The sequence below is a fragment of the Hyalella azteca genome, unplaced genomic scaffold (assembly GCF_000764305.2).
Source record: "Hyalella azteca isolate HAZT.00-mixed unplaced genomic scaffold, Hazt_2.0.2 contig16379, whole genome shotgun sequence".
In the NCBI taxonomy this organism is placed as follows: domain Eukaryota; kingdom Metazoa; phylum Arthropoda; class Malacostraca; order Amphipoda; family Hyalellidae; genus Hyalella; species Hyalella azteca.
Window position 1 is genome coordinate 58,110 of NW_025946203.1, and position 16,947 is coordinate 75,056.

Sequence of the window (16,947 nt, forward strand, 5' to 3'; positions counted from 1 at the left end):
CACGCTCGTACTCACCTTCAGTGGGGCAGGCAGCCTGCACCTCACACTCTCTGATGGCACGCTCGTACTCACCTTCAGTGGGGCAGGCAGCCTGCACCTCACATTCTCTGATGACACGCTCGTACTCACCTTTAGTGGGGCAGGCAGCCTGCACCTCAGAGTGCCGGGTGCCGAGGTTGTAGTCAGGGTTCGCAGACATGATGACGTCTGTCTTCTTGATGTCGACAAGGACCCGCACAGCGTACCGCCGGCAGGGGACAGCGTTGAAGCCAAACACTGCGAGAATATAACGACCATAAAAAAGCATTGGGGTGAAATTATGAATTATGTGTAGATGAATTATATTGGTTGTCTTATAATAGTTGACAATTATATGGTACAAATTTCGTCGTAGAAAATTTCACAGATTTAAAATTTAATGTTTTGAGTCATAGAGCATAAGGCATTGGGCAGAGATTTTTATGAAAGTCATGTCATCTAAACATGACTACTTAAATTTTTTCATGTCCTCGTCAACTATCCCTGCAGAACCTAATTCTTGCACGCAAAAAATGAAAAACAAATGGAATAAGTGAAAAATTTAACTGCTTGAATTCACACGAAGATCATAGGCTTATCTTAAGCCCGGTCTTAATACAGGGTGCGGCGCGGGAACTTACTTATTTGAATTGCGCGCCACGTGGCGGCCATTAGTCCTAGGAAGGTGGCGCCATGCGCAATATGGTGCGCGGGCTATGAAGTTTTTCGTCCACTCAGTTCAGTTGCGACCATGCAGCTGTCTCTTATACACATCTAGATGTGTATAAGAGACAGGCATGGAGGTCACCTACAAGATGTAATATTCAAGAATTAAACTTGTAAGTAAACCCAACGAAACTTTAAATGTAGCTCTTTGTAAAAAAGAAAGAATTAAAACGCTATCTTTAATACTTTTTACTTTGTGATTTTTTTAAAAGAGTAAGTTCCCACGCCGCACCCTGTATATATTACGAATTTTTAATGATATTTGGGAACTGGATCTTTTGCGGTTAACCAGTTTAAGGAGGAATTTTTGCATGACACTTGCTGCTCGATCAGCTGCCACGAGCAGGCGGTACACCGCCACGCAGGACCCACCTAGAACGGAACTGTACCACGGGGCTCTCGTACCGCGCCTCTCCCACGCGGCGGTTGAGTTAGCCAAGTCCCGCACCTGGAGCACATACCTGGTGGCAGGTGCATGGGGTCAACGATCATTCATACTTAAAAAATAGCGTGAACTTAACTGCTTAGTCAATTTGTGGCTGCTAACGTAGTAGGTGTGATACCAAGTAGGTCCATAATAGGACACTGGATCGATTCTTTCATCAACTTTCAATTAACAAATTGTTGATGAAATTTAGGCATTCTTTATGTTTAATCAGCGATAAAAATCTATTTAAATGAAAATTTTCGTTCTTTATTACTGAACATTAGTTGTGATGACTCGAAATAACGAACGTTCTTTTAATGTGAGATTTATTACGCTTGTAGAGCGTACTCAAAGGTAAGAAACAACTGCACCAGGCTATTCAAGGCTTCTTGTGAACCTTTCTAGCAATGTAGAATGCAGAATTTTAAAAAAGCCTGTTAGGGGTTGGGTCTTATCCGTAAAATCTGAATCCTACCCTGCGACGTCATCGTCCGGGTCCAGGACGCCCTCGTCCTCGCTGGCGGACCAGCGCTTATGCGCCACGGTGCACCAAGCGTTGCTGCAGTTCACGGTGGGAGGTTCCCGGAAGCGCGGCAAGGTGAGAGGACGAGGCTGGTCATCTAAGGGGCGAATATGCCGACAATTGCGCATTAAACTCAGCGAATAATTAGTAATTGATTATATTTTGCTTTTCTAGAAGAAATATAAACATCCTACAGGAAAAACCCCGAACGATTCATCGACCTTTTGAGGGTATATACATACATGCATAGAGCTCATCCTGGGCACATGTCATCGTTATTATCTGATACAGCGCGAGGAGGAGGCGCTGCATCGTCACAGCAGGCGGAGGCTGGGAGCGTGCTAGACTCCTAGTGCTAGACGTGCTCCTAGTGCTAGACGTGCTGCTCCCTGTGTCGCGCTTTGATTGCAATTGGAGGGCGCAGTCAGTTTGGCTATATTTTCCGATGAATTTCATGCTAAAATCTTATTTTTTCAAGACAAAATTCCGCTAGCTGTTGCATTGTTCTAGTCGAAACTTCTGCTGGATTTTCATACAGAACAAATTATTTGTAAAAAACATTTGTATTAAAATAAAATACTACATCACTTAGTTATCAAATGATGAAAATTTCTAGAAAGTATTAAGTTGTGGCCGGTTATAATTTTGTGATCGGATTTGGCCGTTTTCTCTTGCCATTATCTGGCAACCCTGGCCCTGAGATTCCCTGGCTCAGCTGCTGCCAGTCTCGCGCAGGCCCCGCCTCAGATAGTGTACGCGCTAACAGAATCCTCCTTCCTTGCTGATGCCACAAAATATAATGTTTTACATTTAGCATCCCCTGACATACAGTTGTTTGTTATCAACGCTTTTCTGTTCGCAAATATTGCAATGTCTGTTGGACGACACGCGACACATGACATTGCCACATCTGTTCACCTGCGAATAGTTCATCAGCTGGAGGACTTGCGCAGAGCAAGCAGGGTAGTAAAATAATTGCGCCTCATTGTGGCTAACAATCAATTGATCAATTAGTTATGTCAGTTGCCTACAACAAGGCTCAAGTAGCGCTTTGTTCGGCCACGCGTCTGTGGAGGAGTTGGGAGCTGCTTAGGTATTGCCTGCGGTCGTTCAGTTCATTTGCTGTCGGTGAGCCAGCGCACATGGACAGCACAGAGAAATGGGGGAGTGTGCAGTGTGCTTGCTTTTTCAACATTTAGTAAAAAATTACATACTGTACAAAAATTTCAACACAATAGTATGAACCAGTATGAAACATAGATATATGTGTGTATTTAGGTAAAAAAGCATTAAAATATTCATTATTATTGATTGCTGAATGGCAGCACTTCGAATCATTCATATCTAAAAGATCTAATATGACTATTATGAATTATTGTTAATTCATACGAATTCCATTCTACGTTTCAAACTACAGTATTTGCCGTCTGAACGAGGCAACAACAACAGACCTTGCACTTCAGGCAAAATAATAATCGGGAAATTTGTGAGGCGATCATGTCGGCGCGTATCATGGATACGAACCTTGAGTGCAGAGCTCAGGGTCGCGGCAGCGGCGCGTGCAGCCGCCGTCAACAGGAGAGCAGAGGCCATCAACGCAGTAGCTGCAGCGCAGGGCGCAGTCTGGTCCGTACCACCCAGGCGCACACCCTGCGTGAGGCACACGTGATTACCTCAGCGACTCGTGCTGGGATTAGGACACAGCAACAGCGAGTATACATCACACAGGGACTACGCAGGTATACATCACACTGAGGTGGGGGCATATGTCAGTGTGATTCATTAGGGTGAATAAAGTGTCTTGTTATTATTAGGAGTAACACTCACATCGGTTAGTTGTTATTCTGAACAAATTTAGGATACATTATAAAAATTCCTATGATCCAGACACAAAGAATACATCCAAGTTCTGATACACAAAGTGTACGCATGTATTGACACTCGGAGAATGAATCCAATAACGTCGTTATTACTAGGACATCCAACATTTATCGCGCGCTACTGTCCTCCTGGGTGACGTGCAATCATAAATGTGTAGAGACCTACCGTCATGTTTAATGCATCGTATCCGCTGAGGATTGTAAAGCTACAGGAGTAAAGCTACTTCGCATTCATCTGCCTTCTCTTTTCCCATTACTTTTGTCGCAGTTGGGTCCCCGGTATCCAGAAAGGCAGGAGCAGCCCCGCGGGTCGTGAGTGCAGAAGGTCAGCCCGCTGCAGTTATCGCTGCGTGCCCAACCGAGGTGTGTACGAGAGCAGTCCTTACTGCAGTTGTCGCCGTAACGGCCCTCGTCGCAGTCTGTAAAAAAGATCTTGCTCCAAATCGGCAGCCAGGGCTGGATCCTCTCAACACTACCAAAGATGAGAAGCTCTACAGCAAAGCTGGCAGCTTTGCGTGCGGCAGTCCACACATCAGCTAACAAGTGAATCTTCATGAATGCATCACCACTAACTGCGGTCCACAATGGCACGCAGAGTGGCAGCACTGAAAGGTGTACATTTGCTTTGTTTTCCTTTAATTATCTCTCTAAGAGAAAACTCTAATTATCCCCCTATGAGATAGCTCTAATTATCCCTCAAGGAAATAACTATAATTATTTCCTAGAGTTATTTCTCTAAGAGATAACTCTAATTATCCCTCCATGAGATAACTCTAATTATTTCCTAGAGTTATCTCTCTAAGAGATCACTTCCTGATATCAAACAATAAAGTGACGCACTCGGTGACAACACTCACAGTGCTGGCAGCGGTCCCCATAGGTGCCGGGGACACAGACGCATTCCCCAGAGCGAGGGTGACATTCCCCAGAGTTGAGGCAGTCTGGGCACCACTTGTTACAGCGTAGACCAAAGCGATGCTTGGGGCAACCTGAATGAAGCTAGTTATTGGGGGCTAGTTATGGTTGGCATCAGCTATTGCTGGTGCTAGTGATAGTTAATGGTGGCTTATGCAATTGATGTCTGGTGCTAATGATGTACTGCTTGTTATTGTTGGCAGTAGTGATAACTGCTTCCTGTAATGACTGAAATTAAAGATAGATGATGTATGAGATTTTTAATGCTAGTAATGGGAAGTGCTGGTGATGTCTCGCTCAAATGTTTTCTGTTGCTTGTGATGTCTGGTGCTAGTGATGGCTGATGTAATTGATGTCTTGTGCTAATGATAAGCTAATGATGGTTGGTGATATTGATTATAGTGATAGCTACGTCTTGTCGCGATTGACAGGTTCATGTTTATTAGTTCTACAGTTGCTGACGCTTCTCGTGTGCATCTGATTCCATCCCCTAATGCTGTGTAATAAGAGGTGTAGTCTGGAGCACTATAATTCGGTAAATAGAACGTTTATAGACCCACGACGGTACAAAACCTTAGAATTCGCTATTAGTTGCGCTATGAAGTTATTCAAAAGTTACCCCGGTTCATCCGATAATTCGGTGAGCTTATTAATCTGTCTTTCCTTTGTAAGTCATCTTCTTGCATAATAATGTTTGTATACCACGTTAACCTTTTTATCTTGTATTACAAAATATATAGTCGTGTCTTTATGTGCAGAAACTCACAATTAATAAATTTGATACAAAGTAAATCATCTTATCACTGTCAAGGAAACTTGGGGAAACCTCTAAGGCGGCAAGGAAGACCTCAATATATATGTATTGATCCAAATAAAAGCTTATCTGTAGTCACGAGCACTAGTTATAAAGGCCGGTCCACAGGCTCAGTTTTCACAACGATTTGTCTGCGTAGTCTTGAGTCGGAATGAAATCGTTGCAATTTTTAGAGCGTCCACATGGTGCCGACTTATCTGAGTAGTTTGCTCAGTTTTGCGCGAACTCGCCATGGAGACGTCTCCGACAAATTTACGGCCGGACTCGCGGCCGGTCTCCCCAAATTCGGTGAGCATGGAATATCTCCTAAATTAATGAACATAGCTCGATAAAACGGTACACGTATTTATTAGGACCTAACGGTGATGTTTCGCTCGTGAACATTTTTAACATTTTTAGTATTTTACCTTCATTTGTGAGTTATATGACGATACGTGCCGAAATTCGCAGTGAGCATGATATTTCTTCTTAACTACTGTACAGATTTGAACAAAACTTTGAATATAGAAACCTAACCTCCCCACGGCGATGTTTAGCTCGTGACAGTTTTTTAGATTATATAAAGCCCTTAGAACTCGCAAACGAATGTAAAATAAAAAAAAAATATCATGTGCTAAACATCACATTTAGGTCCTAATGAATGCGTGTACCAAGTTTCATCGAGCTACGTTCACTACTTTGGGAGATATTCCATGCTCACCGAATTTGGGAAGACCGGCCGCGAGTCCGGCCTTAAATTTGTCCGAGACGTGCCATGGAGAAGGCAGTATTTTGATCAATTTTGGCATTGTGCCTTATTAAAAAAGAGATTGGATCATATAGGGAATGCGAGGAATTAAAACACAAGTGAGATGGCTTGTAGATGTCTTTTTCTCCAGGTCCAGATGGAATCGATTTTTTATTTATTCCCAATTATTTACGGTAAATGCTCCTCAACTTATTTTACAGTTGTTTCTCTGTTTGCGCTTTCATCGATTTCCTTGAATTTTCCTACTAAGCTCTCATATGTCTCCACCTTTTTTTGTCCCTGTTACTATACAGTCCTTGAATTTTACTCGCCAAATGCAAGGAAAACTTTCGTATAGAGCAATAAATTCCCGAGAACATTACCGAAGGTCCGCCATTGTCGCCAGAATCATTGAAACTGAGCACAAATTGAATCGGAAAATGGTACTACCGTCTACACGTTTCGACTTATCTGCGCAGTTCATCGAAATCTATGCTCCGTAGCTCAGATTTTGATGCAACTGCGCAGTCTTCCCGCCGGCTCCAAAACTGCGCAGTTTTCCCGTCCACGCGCAACGGTTTATCTGCAGCGATTAGAACTGCGCAGACAAATCGTTGTGTAAAACTGAGCGTGTGGACCGGCCTTTACTCACTTCTTACGACGAGTCTGCCGAAATACTTGACTGCATCATTGGCGTTTTTGACTTCAAAACTGTAGAGGCCAGCGTCTTGCACCGTCAGGTTCCTCAAAACTTTCGTCACTTCGCCCGCGGCTGCGGGAACTCTTTTTACAATCGCACCTTCAGGGATATTCTCCCAGATGAAATCCTCGCCCACGCTCCTGGTCACCGTCAGGGGAGTGGGTGTGTAGGAGTCTGAAAAATAAATTAAAGACATGACACGTGACATCACAGTCCCTAGCCCTGATTTATTACAGTTCCATGATACGTGACATCACAGTCCCTAGCCCGGTCGTATTACAGTCTCAGGACAAGCGACACTTCCAGTCTTCCCCCAGATAGTCTGCGTGTCTCACCTCATCGTAAAGCAGAGTCCCTGTTACTGGGAAGCGCCCTCCGTAGGCCGCGGCGTACGAGGTGTTGCCCCATGCCGTGCACGAGCTCGGACAATAATGGTAACTGCAGGGGGAAGAAACAGGGCTACAGCAGAAAAATGTGAGATTATATGCGCGTTTTTGCTTACATTTTTACATGATTTTTGGTGATAATGCCATGAACACTGTCATTTTAATCGGTGATACCTAAAAAAAAAATCTAAAAAATTCATAGAGGCAGCTAAAATAATAAATGTATTAATTTTATAGATGATAACTTAAAGAAGATATAATTAACCTCATTCAAAATATTCAAACCAACATATGTGACCAAGAGTATGACGAAGGGTCGTTGCTGTAAGCGGTGGCAAACGTTGTTGAACACTCCGCATCGTCTGCGGGGGACTGCGCCGCTGCGGCGCTGATGCAGAGCAGCGCCAGCGCCAAACCCAGCGCCTCGCCGCGAGATGCCGTCGTCATTCCGCCCACGTCACCAGCGCGACTCACTTCTTAGCAGAAATATTCACTTCAAAAAGAAATAAACAAGTAGCGTCTCGTGCTTACTTCATTTAACTCTATTAAACAAAAATGATAGACATCACCGGCCATCAGAGAAACATTTGTTCGACAAGCACATCTTAATATTGGGATGCTTCGGTAAGATGAAGTGCGAGTGCCACCAACAGCTACTCTTCTAAATTATAATAATTATTATTATTCTACGGAGCTATTAACAGGGCGTCTGGTTCAAGCAACCTTTGAAGACGCGTTACGCATAAGTCTGATGTCAAGTGAAAAATAAAAAGACACGAGAATGATGAGAACGGATAAAAATGACTGAACACCAGATTCATAGGCTCAACTAAATATTTCCGTCTGCAGGCGTCGACCACCCGCAACGAAGGAGCCGATGTTATACGGAAGATTGTAGACTGTTCCAGGTTAGCGGCCGCGACCAGGATCGCTCTGTCGCCGATGGTAGTTTGACGCGTACAAGGTACGACGAGATCCGCTGTTGATGATGAACACATTCGCCTTCTAGATGGCAGATACGACACGCGCTGCAGACCTTCTGCGAGATAAGGAGGCGCCAGACCTTAAGGGCAGCATGTCGGTCACAAATAGATAATTTTGCTTCTCCGTTTTCTTGGCTCATTTTGTTGCTGCTGAAAAAGCGCGTCTAACGCAGTAAATTGCATGTATGTGTGTACTGTAGTTTTTTGTTTTTGCGTAATGCAGTTCCATAAAAATATAAAATGAACATATTTTAACAATATGTACTAAGATTTCTTTAAATTAAATCTGTATTTATAGATCATTAGTCTCGTTAATTGCGAAGTGTTAGCACTTGTTTGAAAGCTACAAATATAACAAGACGTGTTCAATAAAGCAAATACCATGGATGTACATGCAATAATTTTCGCGAAATGCTGTCATGAACTTTTATAAATGACATGTTTATAGCAATATTTACAAATTTTCATTTAAAAAGGGTATTTATAATTCATTATTCGCATTAATTGCAGTGTTTGCACTCGTTTGAAAGCCACAAACAATTCGCGTTCAGAAAAGCAAATACCCCGGATGTTCATGCAATATTTTTGGGGTTAGGCCGTTTTTAACTTATAGAAATGAACAATTTTTATTTGTATTAATGTGTAAAAAGTCACATTGATAGCTTATTATTCACGTTGAACTGGACAGGAATAAGTCTGAAGACGCGTGCTGGTACCCTAAATGCAACCAATTGGCATTAAAATCTTGGGCTACAATATCAAGCAATTTTTTTGGCACAATTTTCAATCTTTTTCAATGAATTTTAGTTATTTGGCTCCCCCCCTAAACAACTAAAAGTTACAAAAATAGCCATCTTAAAAATGGATTTCCTGCAATGGTTTTCAAGCTACAGCATTGAGAGATGTACCATTTGATTTGTAAATAAAATCTCCATAGGTCACCCGGCAACGGATCACTGGCACACAGTTTGTTCCGCAGCGCGCCCACTGCTGCCGTAACAGCATCAGCTGTGACGCTTCATCAGCTTCTTGGAGCGCACAGTCGAACGGGCACGTCGCAAATACTGCCGACGAAGCATCGGACGACGATGCCCGTACAGCAAAAGTATTGTTTTAAAAAACTGCACGGAATTCCTCCACGTTTACGTCACCCGAAGTATCTGCATGATCTGCTGCGCTGTGCATCAACTCTCTGGCACCAAAATGACTCATTTAGATCGAAGGTCGACATGATTACGACGCGCATCTCGCGAGGTCGACGCCACTGCAACCGCAGCAGCAGGATTGCCGCGTCTGTTCACCCGGTGGACAGCCCGCCGGAGCAGTCGAACCTCCCGCTTCGAGACATTCATCGTTTAACCACGGGTCGGAGGCTCATTGGGGTGCCCGAACTGTGCGTGCAGGAGGATGCAGTATAGATACAGCTTCTTGGATGCGCAGCCTGTAAACGAATTCGGCTATCTTCTCTGCAGCGATGGAAGGCATTGTTCTCTCAGCGTTCTCTCAATCCTAACACACGAAATTAACACACGAATCCTAACACACGAAAATCCTAACACACGAATATAACCATTTTCTCTTTTATGATCTAGTCCGTCCGCAGGCTGGACCAATCATGCCACTATCGTTCTCTTCTGATGGTGCCCTTGATACTCCTACAGTCGCCAGGCTCAAGATTGAATGATTTTAATTTACTGAATAACCATTGTATAACAATTCAGGTCACATTTGATATGAAAAATGCAGAGGATTAACTCCACAGTACGTGGCCATATCTTGTACTTAGGTCTGTTTTGTCAAAACCAGTTGACATTTACCTCCTTGAATAGGCTCAATATACTTGACAGAAAATGGCTCCCAAGAAAAGATAAAACCTTCTTGGTATGTATCCTTTTTAATGGCATGATTTACTCAGAGGATACTTTGCTAGTGTTTTTTAGCCCAAATGTATTTTAATTACGGGTGATTTTTTAAATTTTGCATAATATAATTTTCTAGTTCAAAACAACTAGCAATACAAGCGTAACAATTCTTGAGTATGTACAATATAGAAGAAGCATCAAGGTTTTATACAAAATTCAGAGTGCTACGTCAAATTCTTCAAAAGTTATCATAATAAACTGAAAATTGGGATTTTCTAGAGACACTAAAACTTTGAATAATATATAGAGTTAATCTAAATGATTGGCCCTTCTTTAACAAATTCGTATTTATTTGATTTTAGACTAAAAATGAATAATTCACACACCTATGGAAAGAAAAAGTTATAAAGTTTTTGCTACATATTTTTAATTGTTCAATATGTCCCCTTGTGCTGCACGGCAAGCATCTAAACGGTAGCCAAACTCGTCCCACGCACGAGAAAGCATATCTTCTGTTACTGAGTGCACCGTAGCAGTGATACGGTTCTTCAGATCAACAGAGTTGCTGGTAGAGGCGGGACGTAAACCGAGTTGCTGGTAGAGGCGGGACGTAAACCGAGTTGCTGGTAGAGGCGGGACGTAAACAGAGTTGCTGGTAGAGGCGGGACGTAAACAGAGTTGCTGGTAGAGGCGGGACGTAAACAGAGTTGCTGGTAGAGGCGGGACGTAAGCAGAGTTGCTGGTAGGGGCGAAACGTAAACAGAGTTGCTGGTAGAGGCGGGACGTAAACAGAGTTGCTGGTAGAGGCGGGACGAAACAGAGTTGCTGGTAGAGGCGGGACGTAAGCAGAGTTGCTGGTAAAGGCGGGACCAGCTTCCTTGACGTAACCCCATAAGAAATAGTCACATGGGGTGAGATCAGGTGATCGCGGTGGCCAGAAGTGTAGAGCCTGATCTTCATTTCTTCTGCGTCCTCCCCAACGCTCAGGAAGTGACTGATTCTGAACTACCGCCGCCGACGCTCAATTCTTCGTTTGAACAGGTTAAAAAATTGCATCTCCACCTTTCCAATGGTGCATAAATTATTCATTTTGAATTAATTCCTAAAGATGTACGAATTTATTAATTTTGAGTAGAGTAGCCCGTAATCACAACACCAGGTTTACAATGCACAAACAAACGCAAATGAAAACAAGCTTCAACAAATGTAATTAATATTTTAGAGCTGTGTATTGTTATATATGATTTAAAAAGCTATATATTTTCATTGATCGACCGAGGAAAATATTTCATTATTCGTTTGATCTCCTCCATCTTTATATCAATTTCAATCTGCACGAATGAGCCTCTTTGCGAACACTCCAAATCTTTAGACTCTGTTTTGTTCTTAGCTGTATGGCCTTAGATTATATAGCTATAGTCTTAACTACTATAATAAGATATGCTAGCTTGTCAATTAGTCCAATTAACAAAGCGCATAATTCGGGCAACAACTTGAACTTCAACGAGTTGGTGTGCATAATTTCGTAATCAACTTTATTATGGTACACATTTAGCCACGCTCAAGCAACTAGACATGATAGAGAAATGCCATCGTATCAATAGTCTTCTTCAGTTCCCATCCTAATATTCTAAGACTTCAGTCCACATTCGAGTGCTGAGTGTGACGAACTAATCTTGAATAATAGCTAATCAATCGCGTCACCTCAAAGTTCGGATGGTCTAATTGTCACGTCCACCAATGACCGGAAATTAAATTCAACTTCCCTATTGGTTTTATCAGCAAGAGCTTGGACTGAGCGGATAGTTACTCGAACAAACGTTTTAAGTTTATTAAATATAAACGGCAAATAAATGTAAACAAATAACACTAATGATTTACAGAGGTGCGGCATATGAATGAACTAACAAGTTAAATGCGGAGGAAGTTAAAGTTCGAGAAGCAAAATGCGAGGAGAGAGCTAGAGCATTGAGATCCGAGAATAACGCACGATCCTACAACAGAAAACGGAAAGTAAATATCTACGCATGACAAGTCATAAAAATCACTATATTCCATCAAGTATTTCAAGCTAGATTTCACCACTATAGCACACAACTCACCCTGGCGTCTGAGTCAAAATCCTATAAGAGAGGAACCAGGACGCAAGTCGGGATCAGCATAGTATCTGACGGCTATACTGAACCTAACACCGGCGTCAGAGTCGGTCCTACTTAAACTTCATAGTCTGACATACAGTAGTGGGAAATTTGCAGCAACACTTCATTACACTGAGACTCAAGTTACTTGCATTATCTGTTGTTGTTCGGCTTCTACCATTTATTTGCTTTCACTGCTTTCGTGAATCCATTTTCGTCATTTAATTCCATTGTTTATTTTAGTATTTCAATTTCGTAACCGAATGGATGTTAAGTAAGTTGGAATTTATTTAATTAAGCAGTTCAAATTATTTATATATCAACCTTGTAAACTTTGGGCTCAATGCGGAAGTTTTTCATTAACTCGAGCAGCCGACGCTACTGTGGCACTGAGCGACTCGTCTGTAGATAAGCCCAGCCAGCAAACGGATGCTGCCATCTCCTCTGGCATGTGAACAGCGACGGAAGACGTTAGGTGAGGACACTACCAATCCTAACACACGAGAATACACACGAGTGCTGTATGAATAATTGTCATTGATGTGGGAAAAATATGAACGTTTCACCATCTTTTATGTTCCATGCCGTCAGTAGACTGGACCACTCGTGTCACTATCCACTCTCCTAATGGTGCCGTTGATACTCCAGTCGTCGCTAGTCCTGCGCCGTGCGATGATTGAATTTACTGAATCATCACTGGATAATATTTCAGGCCACACTTGAAATAAATAATCACAGTGCATGAACTCCCAAGTGCTTGGCCATATCCGGTACGATAACTTGGTCTGCATCTTGTGGCGATCAGAGGTGGGGCGGGTGAGGGGGGAGTCAAGGCCGAGTGCGTGTCAAGCTGAGGCGACCAACTGTCAAGGCTCTCAAAATTCACGGTCATGTAATATGTGTGCTTAGGGTGGAGAGAAAACAGATTATGACAATTTCTTAATGTTTTTTTATTCAAATAGTAAAATTTTTGTCAAGTGATGCTGGCAAATACCATTGAATTCATTTAATTGATATTATTAAATTTTCAAATTTCAGCTCATTCAATTGATATCTCTATAAAACGCCACCACATCAAACCTGGCGTGTAGTATAAACGAGTATCGAACCTCAATAATCAGTTCTTTCCATTTTGATGCATATCGGGCATATGTATAATTCTTGATGTTTAAAAAATGTCATCATACCGGATCCCGAGGCCACGAATCCCGTTATTCAGGGAAATTCAACTGCGATATTACCAAGCTTTGCCCGATCTTTATCGAATTTAGCCTGAACTTTGAACTTCCTGACTTAGTCAGAAATTCGTATAAACTTTGTCCTAACTTTGTCTCCAAGCTAAGACAAAGTTCAGGATAAGTTCCTAACGCTTTCCAAAAGTTAGGAAAAAGATCCTAATTTAGACTTTCCCTAAGAGATCCTAACTTTGTCCGTGATTTCTCAAAATGGACTCATCTTCGCTGCTGGCAAAAAGTAAGTAGTCCATTATTCCAGCGGATCAGATCTGTTTAACAGTCTATTGCTAATCAAACGTTTTAAAATCTAGTTATTTTGGTGATCGAATGAGTGAACAATTTTTTTAGTCGTTTGATCTCAAATTTGCGCACAACAATCGTCTCAGCTGCGTTCATTTCTCTAATTAAAGTAATATCAACTAAGAGAACACTTTCCACCCATCATTTACACAGAACCTTCACAGCCCTCGCCCCGCAATTATATTAGACACGCAACAAGTCATCCGCGACGCCCCGAGGCGCATGATTACAAGTATAGATTTGATTCTTATTAGACTCCTGCGTCTCGGAATAATTTTCTCGAAATGAACCGGGACAAACGGGACGAGACGAGAAATTGCCGGGACAAAAATAATGGGACAGAGGGTAAAATTTGTCCCGGAATAAACGTATGAACCGGGACAAGACTTGTGTCCCGTACTTTGAAACATGCATGTGTCTCAGTAATTATGAAACTATACGAGTCAGGTAGAATTGAAACGAGAATTAACGTTATGAGACGAGACATATATTGAATATTCGAGACAAAATAAGACGTTCTTAGCGAGCGGATTAAGGAATAACAAGTTAGCTCCTGATTGTTAATGAGCAGTTGCCAGTCATGTGCAAATGTGACGACATTTGGCTGCTAAACTAATTTGGCAGTTAAATTAGTGGGCACAGTTGGCGATGTATGGCCAAATATTGAGTGAATGATGTCGATGTCTAGCCTTTAACCGCGCCTTACGCGAGAATTAAACAAGTTCAGTACGCGTTCCATACGAGTTCATGCGCGCATTGCAATTTAATGACACATCACATTGTCTATTGATCAGACAATTAGACGACATTGGAGTGGTTCTCTTTTCTCTAGTCGTGTAAGATGCCAAGAGTCAGAGGCAATATTAGTCTATCAAGTCAACCGATGTCATTAACCTGTACGGCCTCTTCCAGAACCGGTAAAACTACAAAATGTCATATTAAAATGTCATATTCTTAAAACTACAAATGTCATATATACCATGAATAAATTAATTGCAAAGGCTGTCACTCGAGACCCGGTTGCTGGACCATCTAGCGCTCCAGCTGATGTACCTTAACTATAAGGAAACTTAATTAAATTATAGACTTTATCATTGAGGATTTTTCTTTACTCTTCATCATGAAAAAATATATTTAATTTGCATTACATTGCAAATGGAAAAATGAAAAATATGCAAATTTTCATTATAATTTTATTTGCCTTGTCAAGAATAAGTGCCATGTTAAATTACGATATGTAGCATGATATCTTAATTGCCAAGCCCAGGATCGGAATTATCAATGAATACGTCTCAAGTTATTGTACATGTCATATAAACATGTTAGTAACTAAAAACAATGTCAACATCCCATCATTAAGTGGTTCGTCTCGTTATGTCCCGTTATAAAAGATATAATTCCGGGAATTTTTTAACCTCCTATTTTTCCTGGACGTCTCGTCTCGGTATCGTCCCGGAATTCCCACGGAGTGCTGAAAATTGTCCCGGGATTTATTGTAAACCGGAACAAATCTTCTCGTCTCGAATGGAAAAAGTTTCAGGCGCAGGGGGTCTAATTCTTACGCCCGGCGCCTAAATTGCGGCGACGCTGCCCGCCGGATACGACGATGGTATCCGTGATACCAGGCGTCAAGCTGCAACACGCCCGCACTCAAAAATATAATGGAGATAATTGACAGCAATGTGGTGCCTTTCACAGGCAACCATAGATGTTCGCGTCGTTTCTGGTGCAGCTTAAAGGATAACCCAGAGGCATTACCATTGAAGGGGAAATAATGTGCGAAGATTTCAGAGAAGAAATTGATTGGAGAAAATTGTATTTACAGTCAAGTCTACGGTTAACTCAAACACAGCTTCAGAATTGCTCGCAGCATTTCCTTTGAATATACATATGCACCAGAGGGAACTTATTGGTCATTTCCTGGTCCACGTTCAGAGTCAAGTGTTTATTATTGGAGTCCAGCTCGCCCAATAGTCCATATATATTCCCGCTGCCAGGCTACAAACACACGCACGCTTTGACAAATATAAATTTGATGATCGGTCCTGCGCTTGTCTCCTGATCATTCGAGGGACGACGAAAATCCCGACCACTGCACAGACTTCCTGCTATAATTGATCGTTTCCACTTATATTGCCTTTCTTGCCTAAATTTTGAGGTTATGAGATTTTTCTCTCTTTATGCAAACTTCAGAGGCATGTTTGAGCATCGCTGCCAACTCTTTGAATCTCCGTCCCCCATTTTTTTTAGCCATACGACTTTATATTATGTACCAATCTACCATGATTAGATTTGCTAGGTAAATCTAATATAGTATCTTGATATAAATTATCACAAATTATTAACCCGTTGCTGGACCCTTATTTTAACTCAGCATGTGTGCACTCCTCTTAACCCTCAAAAAGAGTGGAACCACGCGTACAATTTCCTCCATTTTCCTGCTGGTTGATTTCCTCGAGGGCTTTTGCTGTGGTGCCTTCAGAGCAGACAAATGAGTTGGTATGATGTGTGTTAAATTGTTAAATTCTCCATTATATTGCGTCATCACTTGAAACTTGGCAGATGAGAATTAGTCAAGCGCATAATTTGGGCAACAAATGGAACTAAAATTGTGGTGTAAAATTTACTAAATGACAACTCTCACCCGGCTAGGCTTGGAGAGAAGTGAAATTGTATCGATGTGTCCTTCAAATGATTGTAATTATTTGATTGCATGCTAATAATTGTAATACTTTTACTTAGGTTACTTACATCATCGGCAGTTATTCGACTCCTGGCGTTCATTTGTTTTCATCTTTCACGGCTTTAGTAAATCTACTTTCGACACTGACGTTTCATTGTTCATGTTCGAGTCCTACTCTCCTAATTGAATAGGTATTCGCTATGAATAAAAATTAATTAAATAAGTAAGTATTTAAAAAATAATGTATATATCAAAGGTAAAATTTTGTGTCACAATAGCTCACTTTTTCTTCACCTCGCGCAGCCGGCGCTACTGTCACTGCGCTCGCCGCTTGCAGATAACGACGCCGAGCTTGTTAACGGATGCGTCTATCTCCTCTAGCAAATAAACAGCGACGAAAAGCCTTGTAACCTGACGAAACTGCCAATACTAACACACGAGAATACTCGCGGGTACTGCATGAACATTTGTTATTGAAGTTTGAACATTATGAAAGTTTCAACGTGTACACAGCCTTCGTGTTCCATGCCGTCGGTAATTGGACCACTCCTGCCACTATCCTCTCTCCTGTTATTGATACTCATACATTCAAAAAAGCCTTAACGGGCTGCAGTGCGGCCATTGGCCGGA

The 16,947-nt window shown here is 41.9% G+C and overlaps 1 protein-coding gene across 1 annotated transcript in view; it reads right to left on the minus strand.

The window, feature by feature from the left end:
• The window catches only part of LOC108666740, a 30,750-nt gene extending 23,187 nt beyond the window's left edge, over positions 1-7,563 (minus strand). The window contains exons 1-9 of the mRNA XM_047884874.1: positions 7,415-7,563; positions 7,029-7,168; positions 6,683-6,904; positions 4,432-4,563; positions 3,832-3,993; positions 3,219-3,344; positions 1,647-1,791; positions 1,117-1,205; positions 130-276 (exon numbers count right to left, since the gene is read on the minus strand). Coding sequence (XP_047740830.1) covers positions 130-276; positions 1,117-1,205; positions 1,647-1,791; positions 3,219-3,344; positions 3,832-3,993; positions 4,432-4,563; positions 6,683-6,904; positions 7,029-7,168; positions 7,415-7,563 — 1,312 coding nt within the window. The remainder of the gene's footprint in view (positions 1-129; positions 277-1,116; positions 1,206-1,646; positions 1,792-3,218; positions 3,345-3,831; positions 3,994-4,431; positions 4,564-6,682; positions 6,905-7,028; positions 7,169-7,414) is intronic.
• Between the last annotated feature and the right edge of the window lie 9,384 nt (positions 7,564-16,947).